Source organism: Exophiala viscosa (assembly GCF_022695815.1).
Source record: "Exophiala viscosa unplaced genomic scaffold EDD37scaffold_4, whole genome shotgun sequence".
Lineage (NCBI taxonomy): Eukaryota > Fungi > Ascomycota > Eurotiomycetes > Chaetothyriales > Herpotrichiellaceae > Exophiala > Exophiala viscosa.
In genome coordinates this window covers 475,299-497,730 of record NW_026944356.1, presented here as the reverse complement: position 1 = coordinate 497,730, position 22,432 = coordinate 475,299, and the positions used below count along the sequence as shown (strand labels likewise).

General features: G+C 51.5%; 5 protein-coding genes across 5 annotated transcripts; 2 read left to right on the top strand and 3 right to left on the bottom strand.

Annotated features, from left to right (window-relative positions):
* Nucleotides 1-83: 83 nt before the first annotated feature.
* Nucleotides 84-5,475, bottom strand: EDD37DRAFT_679968 (ABC multidrug transporter; the record flags this gene model as incomplete). The annotated part of the gene is made up of 11 exons (XM_062819702.1): nt 4,402-5,475; nt 4,256-4,351; nt 3,615-4,206; nt 3,039-3,558; nt 2,272-2,934; nt 2,158-2,220; nt 1,343-2,097; nt 1,159-1,269; nt 699-1,102; nt 603-628; nt 84-545 (listed from the first exon to the last, which is right to left on the bottom strand). Exons 1-11 carry the CDS (start codon nt 5,288-5,290, stop codon nt 84-86), a joined length of 4,581 nt encoding a protein of 1,526 aa, XP_062670667.1. The 5' UTR covers nt 5,291-5,475.
* A 968-nt stretch (nt 5,476-6,443) lies between these two features.
* EDD37DRAFT_627961 (Pre-mRNA cleavage complex II protein Clp1-domain-containing protein) lies at nt 6,444-8,109 on the top strand. Its single transcript, XM_062816412.1, has 2 exons — nt 6,444-6,630; nt 6,685-8,109. The coding sequence occupies exons 1-2, from the start codon at nt 6,502-6,504 to the stop codon at nt 8,026-8,028; spliced, it is 1,473 nt and encodes a 490-aa protein (XP_062670666.1). The 5' UTR covers nt 6,444-6,501; the 3' UTR covers nt 8,029-8,109.
* EDD37DRAFT_627959 (inositol-polyphosphate multikinase) lies at nt 8,035-9,600 on the bottom strand. The gene is made up of 2 exons (XM_062816411.1): nt 9,273-9,600; nt 8,035-9,214 (listed from the first exon to the last, which is right to left on the bottom strand). Exons 1-2 carry the CDS (start codon nt 9,365-9,367, stop codon nt 8,179-8,181), a joined length of 1,131 nt encoding a protein of 376 aa, XP_062670665.1. The 5' UTR covers nt 9,368-9,600; the 3' UTR covers nt 8,035-8,178.
* A 589-nt stretch (nt 9,601-10,189) lies between these two features.
* EDD37DRAFT_562859 (Argonaute siRNA chaperone complex subunit Arb1-domain-containing protein) lies at nt 10,190-11,867 on the top strand (the record flags this gene model as incomplete). The annotated part of the gene is made up of 3 exons (XM_062813939.1): nt 10,190-10,429; nt 10,488-10,573; nt 10,628-11,867. The coding sequence occupies 3 exons, from the start codon at nt 10,190-10,192 to the stop codon at nt 11,865-11,867; spliced, it is 1,566 nt and encodes a 521-aa protein (XP_062670664.1).
* A 248-nt stretch (nt 11,868-12,115) lies between these two features.
* EDD37DRAFT_361945 (mitochondrial protein from FMP27-domain-containing protein) lies at nt 12,116-21,582 on the bottom strand. The gene has a single exon (XM_062811862.1). The coding sequence runs from the start codon at nt 21,410-21,412 to the stop codon at nt 12,365-12,367; it is 9,048 nt and encodes a 3,015-aa protein (XP_062670663.1). The 5' UTR covers nt 21,413-21,582; the 3' UTR covers nt 12,116-12,364.
* Between the last annotated feature and the right edge of the window lie 850 nt (nt 21,583-22,432).

Below are 22,432 nucleotides of genomic sequence, written 5' to 3'. Positions count from 1 at the left end.
GTACTTTCCTCTTCCACCACAAACAGCACAGTATGGAATCCCTGCGCAGCCTTCCAAACCTCGTCTTCATCTTGGACCTCGTCCTAAAAAGCTTTATGCACCGTTGCCTCTTTCCCCAAAGGCGTCGGCTCGACATGTCTCGCAAACAACCTTCTGAACCCTTGTATGAAAACAATGTCCGCGAAACGAGCCGGCCCTTTGGCGAGACTGGCGAGACTAAGTCGTCGCACTCGGAAGAGGTAATAAAGCATGATGCACCCAAAGATGTTGAAGAAGATGTAAATGAACCCGATCCCAAAGTTCCGCCAGCGCTGGCTGTAGTAGATGTCGCTGGAAGCGAGAAACTGGTCCGCCGATGTGAGCGGGCAATACTCGCAACTCGTAGTGGCGCTCGGGTTGAGCAGCTGTCCTGGCGCGCCGGCACGAAGGTACTCTGCGAGATATTGGGCGCAAGTCTGGCCGGACGGCGGATCGAAGATGGCCTTTTCATTTTGCGCGCACTCGACGTGACGACCATGGAGGCCTGTGCTGGCCCAGCCTGAGACCTATCACGCAGTCAATGTCTGTTTGATCCATGGAGGGTGGGGTATTGCATAGCATACCATATAAGTCATTGGCGATGCACGATCTGATTTCAGTCTTGTCAATTATCATCCCCTTTGGATAGACCCCGGCGGAGTATTCTGAGTAAAACTTACACATAAAGATCCAAAAACCAGGCAATGCACTCGGCGCCTGTAGCACGCCATCGAAAGTGAGCATCATGCTGAACAAGAGCGTCGCGATATTGCCCGCCGTCTCCGCATCCGGCAACGCCGCAATGATCATATGCGCGAACGTGCTGGTGAACAGCATGAACTGGACGACGAACAACAAGATGAGACCTCTGGCCTCGCCGCTCTGGTCCTTGCCGAACAGCGCAAAGTACCAGGATATCCACATGAGTACCGCTAGAACGATCTGATAGGGCATCTCGACGACTATGTTGGCTACAAGAAACGCAATCCAGGAGTACGCCTTGGACGGTCGTTCCCTGACTTCGTAGAGAGATCGCTGGATGACGAAGCGTGGCATGATTTGCTGGACGAATGTCGAGAATATCCTATCAAAAGGTCAATACTGCCCGGTGAGAACTTGATGGGAGGAGGTTTTACGTACGTGACGAGCATGAAAATGCCGAAAATGGTGTTCTGTAATCCGGCCATCGTGCTGTTTTGTTTGTAGAAGGAAAAGCCTATGAATAGGGCACTCATGATACCGAGCAAGAACCTTTGACTTTGTCAGCATGTGCCGTGGACTGGGATTTCTCAGGTCAAGGAAAGCGGATGATAATATAACTTACTTGCCGCTGATATATGACGGCGTCCTCCAGTACTGCTGAAACACGCGGACGGTAACATAGTATACCTGTGAGGTCAGCGGCATGGCAAACTGTGTAGGGGCCCCTTGTTCAACGAGGGGCTCCGACCTCTTCGCTTCATGGATCCGGTCGAGCTCGGCTTGAACTTCTCGGGCTTCTGGTGTCGCCTTCCACACCTCGCTCCAGTCCCGGGTAGCTTTATTGCCGCATATATCAAGCATGTATTCCGCCGGATTCGCATCGTCTTCGCATTGTGGAGCACCGTTACCTTCAAAGTAATCGAGCATAGTCCTTGAGTTGGGCCCAATGTCACCAAAATAAATGGTCTTGCCGCCCTTCATGAGGAATAAGAGCCGGTCAAACTCCTGAAATAGAATCGCCGATGGCTGATGAATAGTGCAGAGTACCGCCTGTCCGGAATCGGCGAGCTTACGCAGGAATGCCACGATTGACCAGGAGCTCTGGCTGTCCAGACCCGAGGTGGGCTCGTCCAGGAAGATGAGTAGGGCCGGCTTCGCAGCGAGTTCGACGCCAATGGTAAGAAGTTTGCGCTGTTCCACGTTCAGACCTTCACCGGGATTGCCGACGACGGCTTCGCTGAAGTCCTCCATGTTGAGCATCTTGATTACGTCTTCGACGAATGCGTCCTTCTCCTGCTTTGAGACGGATTTTGGCTGTCTCAAGTTCGCTGAAAACCGCAATGCTTCGCGGACAGTTGTGGTTTCGAGATGCAGATCCTTATTGGAAGTTAGTGCGTGATACCGTTTCCACACATCTCACTTTCTTTGTTCACTCACCTGTTGCTGGACGTAGCCCGTTTTACGTTGAAACGAGGCATCGAGTGGTTTGCCGTTCACGAGCTGGAAAAACATCGGTCAATGAAAATCCTGATTTATCATGGACAGACTTACCATATCGCCAGTCAAAACACCAATGCTGACCCTTTGTGCCAATGCGTCCAGCAGGGTAGTCTTGCCGGCACCGGATGTTCCCATCAAGGCTGTAAGAGTCCCAGGCTTGACCCAACCAGATATGCCGTCAAGCAGTCGTCGAGGCTCGCCTTTGATTTTGATGTCGAGGGTGACATCGCGCCAGGTGAAGACATCCCTCTGTGCCGGGAGAGCCTTGACCTGTTCCTGCTGGTTCTCACCGACAACCACGTCGTTCGAGGTCGATGGCTTTTCGTCGGAACCAGCTACCATTTCTTCATCTCTGCGAACGCCATGTTGCATGTATGACGGGACATGACCTCGTCGGAAAACCAAAAATTCCGCTGCCGATGTCGAATCCGAGTTCAACTCGCTTGCAATGAAGTACATGGTGTAGAAGAAGATCATAAACGCGAAGAGAAAGCCGAGGTTTCGCCAAATGTGGCTATAGGAATATCCATACGAGGACTGCACCCACGCATCGCCGGAAACCTCGATGTGGCCAGCTACAGCACCTGCAACAGCGCACTGGAAGTGGTTGCCAGTTCCATAGGGAGGCACCAAGCTAGTCGTTGCGCATGGGAATTGTCGTCCGTGTACTTCGTTGACTAGGAGGGCTTCGAAGGCATAAGCAACCGGGTTGATCTGCCGCAAGTTGCCATGTTAGCATACTGAGTCTTAAAATAGCGCGGTGGTGATTGAAAGCCCTAAAAATAGGCGCCTTCCCTCAACAGGGACGAGCTACTTACCCAACTGGTCCATTTGAACCATGGATGCATGTAAGAGCGTTGCAGAGTAAATCCAGTGTAGATCACAATCCACAGCACCATGATACCTGCGATGGCTAAAGCCGCACTGATTGTCTTGGTCATAGCGGCCGTGGTCCTGAAGATCGCAGACATGGTCAACATGGACATGAAATTGAATAGGAAGAAAATGAAGAACTGTGATGGTTCCGTCCTCAGGCCCGCCAGAAAATATAAGATGATGTTGAAGACCGTTGCGATGCAGAACTTGATGGGCAGGTCGGCCACAATTCCAGCTACCGCGTCGGTAAAAGGATGGTAGAAGGCATATGACTTGTGCTTGGTGACAATCGGCCGCTGGGCATATAAAGTGTTGATCTCGACGATAGACTGAAGAGCGCTGAGCAGCACCGCGAAGAACAAGACTGATCCCTTGGCAAAGAATGACCCTGTCGACAACGGCGTGCCATAGAAGACAGACCCAATGATGAGGGCCTGAGCGATTTCACTGAAAATGACGGCACTGCGAACAAATTGAGTCAGTCTGAGCAAAAGTGGCTGAATGAGTGGGAGTCTTACAGTGTTGACGCCTTGTCATTCCAGATCCTTTGGTAGGCTCGTCTTGTACAAAGGCGGATTTGCATGAATATACTAACCATGTAAGGTGATTGGGGCCGGGTGTGCTGGGCTTGCATGCGCTTGTGGGTCTCTCTCAGGCCCGATAGTGCTTCTTTGCCATCGGCGTTGACCTCAACAGCGTGTTCAGATTCAACCTGACATTCTTTGTAGTTCGGACTTTCGAGCCAGTACTTTTCGAACTCTTCAACTGTCCGAGGTACTTTGTTTGCGAGACCATCCTGGGCCTTTCTTTCTCGAGGATTGGTGACTGACGTCAAGAAGTCTCCTGTTGTCTGCCTGGCCGGGCAATACCAGCCCATGTCCTCAAAGTAAGCTCGTGCTTCGTCTGTGGGACCAAAATAGATCTGTCGGCCTTCATACAGCACGATGACTTTGTCACAAAGGTCATAGATTGCTTGCGAGGCTTGATAGATGGCAATCAGTGAGGTAAGACCACCAACATCTCCGGCAATCCTCAATGACCGGACGAATTCGAGTGCAGTTTGGGAGTCAAGCCCTCGAGTTGAGTTGTCCCATGCGGCGATTTGAGGCCCTTTGAACTGATCAATATGGTCTCCAAGGTTAGGATTGTGTTCTCATACCTGCCAATGCCATCTCTGCAATGCTTACACGTTTGCGCTCGCCACCACTGACCCCGCGAACAAAGTCATCGCCGACCTTTGTGTTCTTAGTATGGGCTGCATGCATCACAGATTAGACAGGAACTTTCATCAGCTTCCCAACTTACAAAGACCGAAGATGTTCATCATGACGGCCGACATGTGCTTGACCCAGCTAGCTCGGGGTAGGTCAAACATTCTGTTGGAAGGAGTCCGGCAGGCGGCAGCGAACTCGAGTGTTTCACCCACGGTCAAGTGAGGGAAATGTCTTTCGTTCTCCTGGTTGTAGACGGCCTCGCCGCGGAACTCCTTTAGGAACACGTCTTGTGGTATACCATTGTAGGAGACAACAGACTTCTCGGAGAGCTGCAGGCCCTGAAGTTCGCCGCAGATGGTCTTCAAGAAGGTGGAACACCCACTACCGGGTCTACCCAGCACGATAAGAAGCTCTCCACTGTTGACGTGACCATTGAAGTTGCGCAAAATCTGCTTCTCTTGCGGGTGACCAAACGCTTCTCGGAAACGGAAGGGCTGCATGAACATGGAGCCAACAGTGTCCTGGAGCACGAGGGCTGCGCCTTTGCCCGAGACATTGAGGTCTCTGAAGGTGAAACCGCTTCGTTGCAGCCTGTGTCCTTGCTGTTCAAGCAGTTGCGTGAATTTTCGCATCCAGAGAAAGAAGTTGAAAGCGGGATGGGACGGATCGAACTCTGGGGACTCGAGGGTCATGCCTGTGACCGTGTCTTGTTTCGAGAGGCCAGCAGTGCTGTGCGTACGAGTGGCTTGACCACCAGACAGCAGCGTAGCCAATCTTGCCAATTCGCCACGCTTGGCCACATCACCGTTGTCGAACTGGTAGTCGGCTTCATCTCGTGTCTTTCTGGTTCGGATGGGCTCAAAAAATGGACCATCAGAGCCTATACCACTTCTGGTGGAGAGCGACCGATGGTCGTCTTCGAACCGTGCAGACACTGCCGTCTGCTGGTTATCGCGTTGTGCCATATCGTGCAGATGCATTCACCAGTCTGAAGTAGGCATTGACTGGAAAGGCCGGTACTGAACGGATGAGGAAGGGCTGTCAAACCTCACCTTGAGTGCATACACTCTTACAAATTCGAGTATATATGTAAGTTGGGGAAGATATATAAGGAAATGCAACAAGGTTGAGGACGGGAGCAAAACATTCCGGGCACAACAAACAGCAGCGAGCACATCCTGAGCCGTCCGAGCACGTTTCGATCCTATCAAAAGCACAGGCTTGCTCTAGATCGTTGACAGGACCAGACGGTGGTAATGACCATCGTGGAGTTGATGGTCTGTGACCCGAAACCCTGAAGTCTAAAACGCACCTGGTTGGAAGCAAGCATCACTGACCATGCCCCAAATACGGTCTACGGTACAATGCACCCTGTGCTCGCAGTATCGATGGTGGCTTTGGACTGACTTTGACGGGCTCCTCTGTGCACCCGGGCTGCCAGACCGACGCGTGGCATGGTGTACAGGTAGGTTTCCCCATAGATATTGCAAGGATGAGATTCCGCCGCGGAGAGACTCCAGGTGTCAGGCGCAGAACGGCTTGCATAGTCAACGAATGGGAACAATGGCTGACTGTTTAGGTCAGCATCTTGGAATGCGAGTTGCGTGTCTATTGGGGGCCTTAAGCGGGAGTAAGATGCAAGATGGTGATGACAAACAACGTGCCAAGGAGGTTTCGGCTCCCCAGCGGCGGGAATCTACAATGCATCTCCCTGACTAAGGACTTGCAACGGGGGTCCGACCAGGTATTCAACCGTTAGATACCAGGTAGGGGACTTGACCGGGGCGGCATGCAGGGACACAGTCATTTGTACCAGCGCAACATGAAGCTTTGTTCGGGCGGGCTGCCGTCTGCAATGCAAGGCATGGGATAGGACGTTTTTTATTGATCTATGGCCAGACCATGCCTTAGAGAAGAGCATATCCGTATCCGAAATGAAGAAGTCTGTACGGACAACGAGGAGAGAGGAAAGAGGAAAGAGGAAAGGACGGGAATTAACGACTTGTAAAGAGGAAAAGCGCTGCTGTTGCTCGTCGGGCGAGCTTTCAGGACAACAACATGCTGACTAATACGCCAAGCCACCCTGCTCTCGGGCGACCTTCCTTGACTGCGCCCATCAAAATGACTTCACCTTGCAGCCAAATGTTGTTCTCAAGGCATTCCAGTACAGCGCGTTGGTCATGATGAGGAGATGTCTCTGCCTGGACTTGGGCTAGCAGAGCCTGAAGAGCTGTCTGCAGTTGAGACAGCGCAACATGACCTGGCCAAAGACTGCGAATGGCGTTTTGAAGTCGCCGTGGGAAAGTATGTTCAGGTCAAGGTGAGAGATCTCTAGCGGCACGAGGTACTGAACTTGTACTCACAAGAAGTTTAGGTATTGACAGGTACCGCCGAGCTCTTCGGCACCGAACTGGTTATCGGCAACACATACACGTTCACAGGCACGAAGGCTGCCATCTACACCTGGCATGGCTGTGCATTTGAAGTCAGCGGCGACTCACTACAGAGCGAGTACACCGCTGAAGAGACGCCCATGAGCGAGTACATAAACCTGCATTTCGCCCTCGAGAGTCTACGTGACCAAACCAAAGCGTCCGGCCGAGAAGGTCCACGAGTTCTAATCCTTGGACCAGAAAACGCAGGAAAAAGCACACTCGCAAAAGTCCTGACTGGCTATGCTTCTCGATCTGCGCGATCTCCTGTCGTCGTAAACCTGGACGTCCAAGAAGGAGTAATGAGTGTCGCTGGCACCCTTACGGCCACCGTCTTCAAGAGCATGATGGACGTCGAAGAAGGATGGGGAACAGCACCTATGAGTGGTCCGAACGGAGCGGTCCCCGTGAAACTGCCACTGGTCTACTTCTTCGGCAGCCACACTCCAGAAGGGAAGGATGGCAAGGTTTACAGGGCTCAGGCCAATCGTCTCGCCCTAGCTGTTGCAGGACGAGTGGCTCAGGACGCAGAAGCCCGAGAAAGTGGCGTCATCATCGACACCCCAGGCAGCCTCATCAGCACCAAAGCCGGCAACGTAGGCTACGACATTATCCAAGAGATTGTCTCCGAATTCGCAGTGTCAGCCATCATCTGCATCGGCTCTGAAAGATTATACAGTGATATGGTCAAGCGATTTGACCGGCAACCAACGGCATCTCGAACACCCAGTGCAAACGAGACCATCTCCGTGGTCAAACTGGCCAGATCGGGCGGCTGCGTCGATCGCGACCCGAACTTCATGCAGGCCTTTCGTGCCGCTCAGATCAAGACGTACTTCTACGGCAACCCACGCCTGAGCAACGGTATCTCGTTACAGCCTCGTCAACAACAAGTCGACTTTTCCACATTGACTGTCTGGCGGCGCATAGGGAGCACGCCTAATCCATCTGGCGAATGTGCAGACGAAGACTACGACACATTTCTACCAGGCGGGCATGAAGACTCTGGAAACAAGGTTGCTCTGCCTGCGTCACAGATATATGAACGATTGTCCGCTCCGGTTGCGGCCATGCGCAGTTCCATCCTTGCAGTCATGAATTGCGAGCCCGAAGCCGACCAGGGAGTCATCCGAGACAGTAGCGTCATGGGGTTCTTGTACGTGACGGACACCGACGAGACAAGGGGCCGTATCAGCTTGCTCAGTCCCGTCGCTGGACGTGTTCCAAGCCGTGCTATTGTGTGGGCAGGCTGGCCAGAGCCCGTGCTGGGAATGGATAGATCATAAATCTTGTGAATGGAGCAGGAGGGCATCTGACAGGCAACCATAGACCACGATGATTGAAAATGAACGGGCATTTTGACGTGATCTTTCCCCTTCAATACTTGTACATTGATTTATCCTTTTCCTTTTACATTGTTTCCGTGCATGCAACTATTAACTGACCAGTTCTCGCAAGACTCGCACCATATTCCTAATACCCATCAACGAATTCTCGTCGGGTCCATCGCCAGGCGTCCATGAGGCATGCGCGAAATCAATAAGCCGTACCTCGTGCACTTTTTGTCGTATCACATCGTCGTCGTCGTCATCATCATCGTCATCCTCTCCTTCTTCCTCTTCTTCACCGTCCAGCTCATGATTGGTGTCTTGTTCATTTTCTTCCTCCTGTAGACCCCGCTCCAGAGCCTCTTCGTCAGCCTCATAAACCATCAGCACACTGGCGCTATACATCCTGCTCTCCTCATTCTCCAGCACGTACTGTATGCTCTCCAACTCGCGAGTGAATCTGTTTACAATCATGCGCGCTCTTTTCCGCCGGAATATGCGCTTCCCCGTTGCTGGATCCTGGTGAACGCCGCCGAGATATGTGGTGAAAGCGCCGAGTACGTTGTGATGATTGAACGACTGGCCGTATAGCTTGGTGTAGGACTTGTAGCCGTTTTTCAAGTCGACATGCGCTGGATCCTCTTGTATATGTGCAGGTTCGTCTTCGTCTTCGTGGTGGTGTCGGATCTTCATGCCCGCGATCCGAAATCCTAGACTCCCGCTCGTCGTCCGACCGGCGACTTCCTCGAGTTTCCTCCTTTTCGCGGCGGGAGCATCATCGGCCCACAGCCTTGCTCCAAGCTTCACGTCTAGTATATTGGGATGTTTGAACCCGGCTGCGACATTCTCCAACACTATCGCCAGGCCTGTAGACAGTTTCTTCCCGCCAGAGGGTTTCCAGGATGCACGCTTGCCTAGGGTGGGAGAAGGGATTGTGGCTCCGTTGAAGGCGGCGGTGCCTATTGCAGAGGTGAGAAGAGGTGCCACGGTCTCTTGGTCATCATGTAGTGAAAGAGCCCCAATGTAGGTGGGCATCTGTGCTTGGAAGAGAGGGTGGTCTTTGGCGGACTCGTAGAAGTCGATCTCTGCTTGAGTGCAGGGTTTGAAGATGAGGGTGCCGGAGACGTTGGAACTGATTCCTTCACTGCGACACACAGTCAGTACTCAAATAGCCTTCCAGTCTATCAGGAATAACGACTCACTGGCCGGCGGCATTGTGGTCAAACGCGACCAGTTCGGACTGGGCGGGTATGGCAACGATTCTCTTGCTGGGCGGCGGTGCTGGCGACGAGGTCATCGTGCTGGAAGTCGTCGGTCGTGTGTGTGTGAGGTGTCAGAGAGGCTTCGAGCACAGATTAGGCACCGAGTTGAAAGGGCTCCCCTGCCAAGGGCGCATCCTGGCGGAGGGAATCAGGATCGACCGTTGTAAAGTTTTCAGAAAGATCGTCGGGCCTAAAATCCTGGAACTTGGGATCCGAAGGGAAGTTAAGTTAATGAGGGTGTCGTTGGTGGAGCTGGGAACTTCGCGACGAAACGTGGGGGAATGGCGCCGGTGATGGCTGACGCCCAACGCCTAATCCCTAATGCCTAAATGGCAGCTGATTCAGGTACAGCCGTCGGTATCGGTCCTAGCTTTGATGCCACCGATTTTACTTAACGTACTTTTGATTTCAGCCTTGTCAGATTGGTCTAGTGGTATGTGGATTGTAACAAGAAGCGGCAGAGAACCAGGTATCGATTTCTGAAGCTGATCCGAAATGGTACTGGAGCTGGGATGCAGGTAGCCCGCTCACAGGCATAAGCGTTTGCTCTCACAACCAAGCTGAACGAACCTCAATACACCAGGTATTCACCACAACCTGCTGACTTCACTTCTGAAGAGTCAAGGTGAACATGTCTGCCGAGAGCTTCACACGGTGTCTACTGGTATTAGTTCCCTGAGACATTCTTCTGTGCTCTTCACTAGTTTCTCGAGGAATGATCTCAGCAAGGGTTTGATTCAACCACCTTGTTTTTTGCATCAAATTTGTGATCTTCTCTAAACCTCATCGCGAGAATGGCGGGGCACGAAAACCCTGGAAGCGAGTCTCAAGCTGCCGGAAAAGACCTTGCAGCGTCTATGATTGCAGTCGATCTTAACCACCAGCATGGCGAGGAGGACAAGCAAACCCCTCCCATAGACGGTCAGTTTACCAGCCCCAGTGCCAACGGCAACGCTCGAGAAGGATCAGTACCAGGAGACGAACCAGCCGATCATCCCGACGACGAAGACTATGGAGAAGAGGTCGACCTACCTCCTCCTGAAGCGCGCAAGAAGAAAAAGAGAAAGAAGGCCAAGCCAAAGAGCCAGCGAGGTCTTGTAAGAAAAGCCGGAACTATCCTTCAACATGAAGGTTGCCATTAACGCATCATCTTAGGGCAAACCCACCGGATTTGAAGACTTCTTCGCAGATGCGCCAATGACACCAGCTCAACACGCTGAAGAGCAGGAACTTTATGACCCGTGAGCATGCCTCACGACATCCTCACACACACACAACTAACCACGCATACCCAGTGCTCTCCACTTTGTCGACCGCGTCCTCACTGCCATTGCCCGCTTCGAGAGAACTCGCAAGCTTGTCTCCGAACGCCGCGAAATCCTGTTCAAATACCTGGCCTACGGTAGTATCGAGACAGGTCCAAATCAGTTTCAAGGCGGTCAGGATACCGAAGGCATGGACAAGACGCAGATCGCCCAAACTCTCACACAGGCGCGCATTCGCGACGACAAGCGTGATCTTGGCACAGAAACAAGTCTCTACGAGGTTGATTTCCAGGGTGTGATGAAGGGCTTCCTGAGCCGCAGAGCTCAAGACATATACGGTTTCGAGACGAGGGAGCAAGTATCATTGGTGACGACCACCCTCGAACGTTTCATGGACTACCTCCTCCAGCACGACGTCTGCCCAGAATACCGGACCGACGTGCTGGCCACACGTAATCTATGTCGAGACGCGCAAATCGAACTATGGGATGTGGCGGAAGCGACCCGTCGCCTTCCAGGTGATTTCAACATCGCGTGCTCAACCTTATTCGGAGGGAGCTATGCCCAAGGCTACGATGGCGAAGCATCTTGGAGACCTGAGAGCGAGGCGCAAGCCTTTGTAGGCATGAAGCCAGAAGAGGCGCGTCAAGTCATCCACTTTGGTGTCGCAGGCGCAGCAAGCGAGGACGTCTACCAGACATATCTGCACGCCGTCCACGGTGACGGTGCGTTGGAAGTGCTCTCGGTATGGGAACACGTTGGTTTCGAGATCACCAGAATCGTACCGCCCACCGAGGAATGCAAGCAGCTGTACACAACATCTTCCCAGCACTTCCGACCAGTCGGCTGCGTCTACGCCAAACCATGGAACAATCCCGATGCACCACCCGAAGACCTCACCGAGGATGAAAAGCAGGCTGTGAGTTTGCCATCCACGCCCGATGAGACGGAGTACGTTTTCTTCATCGAGTCGATTTTGCAGTCCTACCTGCGCATCGGCATGAAGGTAGAAGCCACCATCCGTGTGCTGAATTGTGGCATCATGTTCTTCGACGAGGTGCTTAATGTGTTCCCGACGTTCGATGAATATGTTGTCAATGACATGATGCTAGGATGGAAAGAGCCAAGACCTTTGAAAGGTGCACTCGACTACGTGGAGAGCGAAGATGATGACGAAGGCGACGAGGTTCACAGTGATCAAGCAGAAGATGAAGGACCTGCCGAAGAAGTGACCCCCAAGCAGAACGGCCACGGAGATGAGTTATCGTGAACGATGCCCGCTGGGGTCTCATTTGTTGGTCTGGTTCACACCAAAGGCACCTTCGAGCAGGTACATCGAGGACATTTCTCACCCCTAGACAACCAACCCACAGCGAAGCGGCTTATGTGAGACAGATAGAAAAGCACAATCGGCCAGTTCCTTGGATCCGAGCAGGCTCAATTCGTGAAACCTAATACTTATGCGTTACCGAACAATAAACGCCATCTTGTCTCGAGGTCCAAAAACGATTACACACTTTTTGCAATTGTCGCCTGTACTGGTGCAGGACTCGCTACGCTCAACACTCAAACAAAAGCAAGTTGCCAACAACCCATATATCCCGTCACTCACTCCTCGCTATGTAAACATTGACCAAGCCATGTCGGTAGTCTGGGACGGAACTGTGCTCGAGTTCCAAGATACCCAGGTATCCAACCTGCCTTCCTTCCACACCTGCGCTGTCAATCGTCCTCCGTTCCGGAAGACATCTCCCACTAGTCAAGTACCTAACTCAACCGATGCAGGACTTTCCTTCCCAACACCAAGACGCTATTCCGCCTTTGATTCTCCGGATCACTATCGGCTCCATCCCCATCCTGATGATTCTGATGGTTGTTCTGATGACTGTGATTCTGTCCTTGATTGTTCTGTCCCTGGTTTTGCCCTTGACTCTGTCCGGCGTGGTGCTCGCCTCGACTCTCGCCCTGATTGTTTTTATGCAGACTCAACGAGCCAAAATGCACGCCTCTCTTGCCGGCTTCGGAAAAGTGCCGGCCAAAAGTATTGCTCAACAAACTTCTCGGCACACCAGTATGATTTGCCGTGCTGGGCCTATCAGGCGCGCCGGCCAACGGCGCGAGAGAAGGCGCTTTACTATTCGACGCCGCTGTCGATGGTGTCACACTTCCTCCCAGCCCACCACTGGGGCTCGACCGCGGAATTTGAAGAGCGCTGGTGCTCGGCATGTTGATACCGCTGGTCGAGGTCCACGATCCACTCCTCAGCAAAGGCGAGGGTCCAAATGTGGGGATCTTGTGCCCGTTCTGATCTGTGGGCGAGCGGAACGTGATGCCCGAAGACTCAAAGTCGTCGTCTTTGTCATCCTGCGAGAAACTGTACAGACTCGTACTTTCCGATGTATTGGACAGCTGCAGATTGATGTCAGAGTTCGGAATGGTCGATGTCACTGCAATCTCTTTCAGTCGTTCCACTTGCTGCTTTTTTGGTCGGTGGTGTGATAGTTTGTTGCCGATGATGGCGCCGGTATGGGATATCAGGGCTCGGATAACGTCCTTCTTTAAGCGCAAGGCCAAGTCGAGGTTCGACCATGTCTTGTTGCGGTACTCGAGAGTCGGCATGCGGAAGACAAAGTCGTGCAAATCCTCAATGTTTCTGTCGCCCTTGCCCTTGTAGCTTAAACAAATGACGAAGCTGTTCAACTTCACATGCGCGAGAGTCATGTAGTTCGATGCTCGGGACATCATTTGTGACAGGTCGTCTGAAGGTTTGTCCTTCTTATCCTTGTCCTTTTTGGTGACCAGACCGCCGTCTTTGCTTCTAGTCCGGTGCAGCATGCCTCCTTTCTTCTCTTCAGATTTGCGTAATGCAACAAGGCTGGTAGTCGAGACGTCATTCTTCTTGCTGGATCTTAGACTGCTATTAGATCCTTTGCGAGTAGGCTCCTTCAGAACTGCGCGAGGATTTGACGAGTTAAAGTGCTTGAAGAATGTGTGATGCTCGGATGGAACCCGTAGTCCCCTCGGTTTGCCCGATGATGTGGACGGAGTCGCTTTCTCACGATAGGTCAAGCTGTAAGTCGGCTTCAACCTCTTGGCCATCTCGCCTGGAGACGTCTCCCTTTTCGATTCCATGCTTGGACCACGAAGGTCGGTTTCCGACATCAAAGCTTTCTGAGCCGCCTCGAGTTCTTGATCGTCACCTTCATCGAGAGGCTCCATGTTGCTCACCAACATAGGCGAAGAGTTGTTATCATCGAAAGCGTCAGATCCAGTGCCAGGGAAGACGTACTCAAAGAGCCTCTTGCCAAGCTCTCGTTCCAGTTGCACTTTGAGTGGATGTACAGTGACAAAGAATTGCTCCAATACTGGAATACCAGCAATGGCCTCGAGCATGTACCATTGCACTTGTATCATCTTCTGCGCTTCCACTATGCTTGGTTGTCGATCAGCTGATTCATAATAAGGACCAATGATCTCGGGATACAATGCATTCGACAATAAGTTCCAGCCTCTGATGTGTTCAATCTCTAGTGCATTATGGTTCGAACCGTCAGTGTTATCGATACGCTCATATGCGGCGTTGCCAAGTTGGAACTCTGTCAGCGGCTGATCCTTGTCCAGCATCAGATGCCATACGATCTCGGAAGCACTTAGATACCACCTCAAGAGGCCACTTGTCTCGGTTGTTTTTCGGTCGTCATTCCTCTGCTGAGAGGTGTTGATGGCTTTCATGATAAAGAACAGTTCGTCTTCACAACTGGCGAGATCCTTTTCGAGGTTGATCCGATCTTGCCAGCCATGCTTATCCAGATACTTCGCATTGATCTGGAAGTGAAGCTTGATATCTTCAAGTTGTCTGATCCGTTCTTGCAGGCTCTGGGCCATTTCAGGAGCGCCCCTTAGATCGCTAAAGTCCGATGCAAGCATAATCTTTTCAAGCCGCTCGCTTCTTGTCTTCTCCAGCGGTTCACTAAAGAGTAGCAGGTCCAGGACAATGATATACATTGTGTAATACTGTTGCGAATCGCATCGAGCACGAACTCTGGGGAAGTCGACCCATAAATGATCGATACGGTTTTCTCGCCGCGACGGATGTTTGACTTCACCCTTTCTATCACTTTCCACCTCTTCGTTGTATTTGAGGCGAAGAGGATTGTACTTTTCGTATCGGAGACTTGCAGACGTTTTCTGAATGACCCGTTGAAAGCCAAAAGGCTCCAAATGGAAGTCAAACATGGCCTCGAGAGAAACCCATGGAGGCCATGATGAACCAGGGACGTTGCCGTATCTGTTGCCAGAATAGAGGTGGAGAAATTTCGCCAGGGTCTTCTGACTAGCGACGAAGAACTGCGCAGCGTCCATGTCAAGGGCGAACCTGCGCTGAACAAGTCCACTGACCTCGTCTGCCATTCGTGCCTTGTCCATGATAGAGACGACTTTCAGCTGCGTACCCTTCGTCGCAATCAATACGACCGCCTTTTCGTTCTTGTCACTTTGAAGCTGAATCTGAGGGGCAATCAATCGCAGATGATAACTGTTCATCGCCTGAAAGTTTTCGGCTATTTTATCTCCGAGATCAGCACTGGACGGTCTCCTCTCTGAAGCCGTATCGTCTCCTTCTGCGTTCGAGGATCCATCTTGATCGGCGTCACCAACCTGCACGAAACGTGTGGCGTCACTCAATAGTTGGTTGATGCGGTCTTGAACCACAGAGTCTTCGTCCTTCTCCTCCGTAGGCGAAATGACACTTGGAGTAGCTGGGACCGGAATGTCATGCTTTCTTTCTTGCTTGCGTCGCAACTCTTTTGCTTTTGCTTGTTCGTCCACAATGTCGAGGATAAACTTGACGGCACGCCGCGACATGTAATAAACAAAGCCTCGGCGCTGGCTGACTTGATGGCTGTAGCGAAGAATGATGTTTCTGAGCGAATTGTTCCACTTGACCTGCGCATTGTGAATAATGAAGCGGTTGTTGAAGTCACTCGCGAACTCGTCGTGAGTCTCTGAGTCGAGTGCATCCATATCCACTTGAGGTGTTGATGGAGTCGAGCCGTCCACAAGTTCAGCAGTCGAAGTGGCTTTGCTTCCTGTGCCCTGAGGACTACTCTTTTCCTGGTCCTCAGCATCCGCGGGATATATGTTACCCATCAGGCGTCGCAGTCCATGTTGTAAGAATCTTCGCTTACTCTCTAATTCTCTCCTCTGAGCCACAAGCGTGTTTTGCTTATCCATGATTGCTTGGTCGTGCTCCCCATCGCGAACCACGCGCAGTTCATGATCGCTCATCAACTTCAAATGAGCCTGAAGCTTCTCTTCGAGGTCGTGAAGCCGGTTTTGTATCAGGTCCATCTGGACTTTGCGTGGATCATTGTTTTGGGACATCACACAAAAGTGCGTGTCTTCGTCACCAAAAGGACTTGTCCGGGAGTCGTCGCCCTGGATATGACCAGCTCCGTGTTCCGTCTCTCGGAAATAGGTGAACCTTGGAGTGAACGCAAGAGGTAATATCTTGGTCTCGGGATTCGATTCAGCCGGCAAAACCCAGTCCAACTCCACAAAATCATCCATATCAATCCAAGAGAAATCACGATCGGGTATCGTGAATTGCGACATGTCAATGTTCGGCGCAATTTCTTGAAAAGAAGGCAGTGTCTCGTCAGTAGCTTTTTGCAGATCCTCGGCGGTCGTCCCAGCTATGCTGGCTGCGACAGCTCGTAGATCTGCCCGCATAAAGTCAAGCTCCGCTCTGTTGATCTTCATGCCGCTTGTCCTCATCTGTTTGGACTTGCCTTTCAACAGAGTATCGAAATATTCTCGTCGTTGATGGAGGTCAAGCATAAAGCTGTCGATCTTGATTTTCAAACCAGTCGCAGATACCACGTTTTCCTGATAATCCTCGGCATCCTTGTGCTTGTACAGATGAGCGATGAAAAGAGGTGACAGGAGTAGGCCGTACTTGATTGTGGCCAAGTGTCGACCAAATTTCTTGCTGTTCTTCTCCACGCCCCGCCATAAGGGACCTTGACGGATGGGTATAGACATCGCACCAGAAAACAAGGACCACCAACTGAGAAAGTGAGAGAAGAACCTTGGACTGAGATGGACACTGTTATAGCTTTCTGACGGAGCTGTATCAGCGCCTACCCAGTCGCGGTCGAACGGGGCCGCTACTGCAACGGAGAGATGAATTTGCTGGCTGCGGAAACCACGAAACGCATCATAGGTCTTGAAGTCGACCCCAGGCATCGTAGCTGGATTTCTCAGGATAACGTCGTAGTGGGGTATGAACTTAGAAGTGCGGCCTCCGTCATCCAGATTTCGTTCAAAGACCAAACCAGCTGTCCACTGGACATTTCCAGAGATCTTCATGATGACTTTCTTGAATATTGCAGCATTCTTTTGTGAGCTGTTGGTGGACACACTGTCTGAATCTTGTGTGCCTCGCCGTTCAGGAGTATTGCGGGCTTCATGACTGTAGTCTGGGATCGCCAGAATATACTCGCCACTTCTGACGGTCATGAACTGGCGGGGATCGTCAGTGGAGTGTATCGCCCATTGCACATCGTTTCGCCAACACATGACGAAACCTGCACCATAGCCTGTCACGACATAAGGGTCCCTCGAACCCTTCAGTCGCAGCTGTACATCGCCATCGCCTTTCCAATTCACGACGAGGCGTGAATGGAAGCTCATGCGGATTTTGTCCCAGAATCCAACCCTTTCTGAAGTATCAACTTCCGGTTTCGTAAACCCTTCAATGGTCATCATCATGTCCTGTATGACAGGCTGGTAAGATGTGCCCCAGGATATTGTCGTTGGCAAGCTCGTATTGATGTCTATGACAGGCCTGGAGTATGTTTTGACAGGTGAGACGGTCCTGCGTACGTCGATATAAAAACCTGGAATTTCTTCTCCACTCTGGGCATGTTGTCCCTTAGGAACCACTTCCACTTTGACATGTCGGATGGACTTTTCGTCTCGGAATTCTTCTGCAATCACGAAGTCCGTCTTCAAAGACCAGCTTGGCAGGCGAGAGGATTGACCATTCCGGATTGCAGGTATGTGAAGGAGGTTGAGGGGATAATCCCGAAGCATGACACGAGCTTCCCCCATATCAAGAGTGAGATTGACGGGAATGAGAAGTGAGTATTGAGTGTCATAAGGCATACCTTTGCCAATCTCGTGCAGGAACTTGGGCAGCTCGGCGTACGGAAAAGAAGGCTTGTCAATGATGAGATGTAGATCACTAATGATCAAAGTCATCAAGCCTGGCCGATTTGGCACACCCAGAATTGCCTCATGCTCTCCACTATCATGAGGTGGCTCGTCGGCACCCGAAAACATTTTGCGGATGTTCTTGATTGTGTTGTTCTGTAGCTTCATCATCCAGTCGATGCGTCTCTTCCAGCTCCTGACGTTGTGCTCTTGAAGCTTCTCCCATGCTTCATTTGCATCTATCTTCGCAGTGCTTGACAATGCACAGACTCCATCACGGTCGTAGCGGATCCTTGCGGAGTCTCTACCTCGTCGTCCCCTTGAAGAGTTTCGTTTCCTGGGTGTGTCATCGACGCTCCTGGCACGGCGGGAAGCGTGGTCAGCTCCCGCGTCCGGAGATGCTCGGCGACTAGAGTGAGCTCGATACCTCGATTCTGCACGTGGCCTTCTTTCCTCGTTCAAGCGTTTTACTTTGAGGCGGAAGGCATCCTCTCTCGCCAGCCGTTGTTTCTGTTCAATCCGACCAGCGTGGTAGATGACACCAAGTTTCCATTCGAAAGGATCGTCCTCAAGTTCGAAACAAAGTGCTTTGGATCGGAGTGAGATCCGGGGGACCTTTTTAGGACCCTCAGGTTCCTTTTTGAGGATGTAATCATTCGTCCTGGTCTTGAAGCGGTGCATGAGCTGGGCCATTGTCTTGTTGATGTTGACAATATTGTCAAAAACCCTGTACATTTGCAACCCATGAGGCACCGCCAAACGAAGAAAGTCTGTCGTCACATCAATAGATCTCTCATCTGTTATTAAACCATGCTGCGACTTCTTCTTGCTGTGGCGCAGATCAAGACGAACATTGTTTGCAGACACAACACGCGCCCAGACGTTCTTCAAATGAGGCGCTTCAGCGTGCAAACGTACAAGCTCGGATCTCATATATGGTGGAGACCATCGGTGTCGACCTCCAGATACCTGATAAATTTGCAGGAGCAATTGCGGGTCGTGTGGCATCTGACCCTTGACTTGGACGTAGTTGGCTTTAACATCAATAACAGTAAGCTCCTGACCCAGAGGGTGTGGGTGGTGTGTAGGGACATCATGCTTCTTGGCGGGAGAGGCTTGATGGACATCCGCTTGCACCGGCGTAGCTGGTCCGAGAAAGGCATCTTTGATAATCGAGCCTGCGACGCCTACTGAATAGAACCTGTAAAGGGAGAATTCCAGATATATTGCGCGTATTACCGAGTGAATGTGGAAAATCGGACCTTGCTGATCTCTTGTGGTGCTTAGAGCAACTTCGAATCTGGGTATCCATGTGAATGGCTTTGGTTCCCAACCTTCGAGGGACTCAATTATGTAACCTTCTAGCCCCTTGATGTGAAACGTCAGACGTCGTCCGTCAGTTGGATCGACATGGTGATGTCGAGGTGGTGATGTCGGCGGCGACAGATGGCGGTTTGGCGAAAATGATTCATCGAACCGGGCAGAATTCGATGCTTTCCTCCGCGTCAAGGTCTTTCGTGCAGCTTCCGTCGACGACGACGCATAGTGTGCCGTCCAAGCCTCGAGTTCTAGTGCGACACCTCTTGTTTGACTTGAGACGCTGGTATCTACACCGGCAGTCTCGATACTGAAGCCAGAACCTTCAAAGGTCGCTTCAACAATCCAAGATGGGAGCTTTCTCAAAAAACTGGTCGCTTGTGTCTCATGTACGGCGACATTCTCTGTTGGCACACGGCGTTTGAAGTGCCGTACGATGTTGTAAATTGCTTTACTGACTTCTTCCCGCACCATGATGATAGAGAACGTTCGGAGGTTCCCTGAAACACTGACAGCAACGTCCCTGGACGCAGCCACCTGAGCCTTGATTTCCAGCGCTTCCGTGATCATGATCTTGTGTTTGACGCCTGTAGACGCTTGATAATAGAGTTGATGAGACATTACACGGAAGGTTGAAGCCAAGGAATACAAGAGCTCGCTTCCGGCCGAGTGGGACGATTCAATATCCAGAGAAATCGACGTTATCGACGAAATTATCATGTCGTATTCACCGGGAGCCGCATGGGCTGCATTTGCCACTGGTAATATGAACCTGACCACCGGCTCATGAATCGAAAATTTGACACTTGCTTTTGGAAGTAATCTGGATATAAGGCGATGGTGATTTTGGGCTGGACTCCGAGACGGTGATTTGCGGGCTTGAGCGACAGCGAGTGCCCTCATGAGATGCTGCGGTACTAAATCGAGCGATGGAGAAGTAACAACCAGGTTTGCGAATAGTATATTTGTGTTTCTTTCGGCCACGTCTCGATCTTGGGTGAAGCTCATTGTCTTGGCTGGCAATGTCGTCCGGATCGTCGTCGTGGCCATCGGGATGTACATGATCCTGTTCGTGTGTGAATCGTCTTCGTCCAAGCTGAGGGATATCGAGACAGCCGCTACCAAAGCCTGATGAGCGACATCGTCCCTCGAAAAGTACATGCGGTGAGAAGGAGAGTTTTGATCCAGTCTGTGCAAATCAACTCCGATCTCGTGGGTTACAAGATTGGCAACCAGAGGCAGATTTGCCTGTCGGAGGGACACAATTTCTTTCGACATCCGAACGAAGCTCAATCCAACTTGAACCTCCTGCACGCTGCGAAGAACGGAACTGAAGAATTCTTTGGAGTCAGCCACCGTCTGTACAATCGATGCCTCCCGGCTGCCGGGTTGATCCAGTTCTTCAACAACATCTTGGAACGACATTTGCTCGATAGAGTTCTCAGATGGTGGTGCAGTATCTGTATCTGACTTTGCAATCTTTTTGGCTCGCTGCGTGAAGTGAAGTATCTCGTCAACAGGGATGTGAAGACGACCTGCTTTGATGGCGATGGAGGTATCACGAAGGCCCTCACGCTCCTGGTAGAGCAGACCATGGACATTGATAGTCATGGCGTCCAGAATCTCCATAGGGTCACGGCCACCAACACCCAATAATACGCTTCTGACGATAAGCACCCATTCCGCCGGCTTTTGGTTTCCCAAAGGTTCCTTCTTATGACGAAAAAGGCGTCCTCTGTCAAGAAGTTTGCGTCTCGTATACACAGCCAGGGTCAGATTCGTGATCTGTATATAGCCAATTCCCACAACCTCGGCAGTGGTGTTTTGAAAACTAATATCGAACATACGCAGTACGTTGATCTGACGGTGTATCCGTTTGAGTCGCTCCTTGATATTGGTCAACTTTCTCCATAATTCACTTCGTCCACCTGGTTTGCGGCGTCCGCTATGGTGTACATGGCTTCCTTTGTACTTGTCTCTGAGGGCAGAACGACTCGTAGAGTTCTCGTACACGGCAGGGTCAAAGGTAACCTTGAGCTCCTCGAACACAACGCTTATCCATGTTGGCTGAGCAAACGTGGGTCTGTGTAGACTGAGCCCAAGTCCTCGCAGGTCTATACGCAGTCCATCTCTTGGTGTGTAGGATATATGCCTCAAACTGAAATAGCCAACTCGTTGTATAGAGACGCCGGTAGCGATGCGCAGGACGGCGAGCAGGACGAAAGACGACAGGTACAGTAGGATGAAGAAGGCGGCCACGGAGGTGGCATTGACCAAAGGCATCTTTCAAGTCTCAGCACCCTGCAAGAGGGCGACAACGATAACAGCTCGATAGACGGTGATCGTGACCATATTATATGATCTTCTGGTCGAGTCTTCCGCAATTCATGCTGGAGAACCGGCGAGGCCAAATAGACAGTCCAGCTCTTGCCATGGCCTTCCGCAATGCCTATTGTCACTCTTCCAGTGTCCCAGCGGCTTCTTCTTGTTCGGCGAAGCTGGTATTCCCCAAAAGGCGCCGTGCTAGGCCAGGGAAACCGCGGATTTATCTCCGGGTCGATGTTGTCGGTTTTGCGAGATTGAGGATCTGCGAACCCTGCACTGGGTGAAGTAAACGGTCGGTCTATGTGTCTCGTGTCATTGCGACAAAGGAAGAGGACTCGCGACAACAGAAAAGAAGTTGCCGGCAGGTCCGGTCAATGCTAGCAGCGATTGAAGGACAAACGTAAAGGTGCGGAGGGAATGCTGCGCGCGGGCCACTCTCCATCTCTCCATCACAATCTCGAAGATAACCTTTCTGGGAGGCCTTTCCATCGGTGGTTCTGCTCGCTAAGCTTAGTGGACCCCCAGGCATGAACTCATCCCGCCTAAACTAGCTTGTGCAACAAATCAAAGGGCCTAGTGTGCCTGGCACCTTCAACATGCAGGTCATTATTGGGCTATCCGATTAATGAGTAAGCTTGAGGAGAGCATGACAAGCTTTTTTCAACTACCTATGGCAGCAATAACCTGTTCTTATCCTAAGTTAGACAATTCCGACGTCACCACATTAACTCTCGGTGCCAATGAGCGGATCGAGGTGTGGCCAGGGATCCCAGCTCTTCGGGGTGCATGAAGTTAATTAAACATCTCCAAGACAGAGCCATCGCATCATATGGTCCAAATTGACGTTGTGCAATGCCAGTCTTCCTCAGCTCCTCCCTCGGTTTCAAACACGACCGTCTTCACCCCCTGGAGATGCTTAGGAATTGGGCGCTGACTTGATAGGGTCCTGTCCACCATACATGTTGGCGAAGGCCTTCA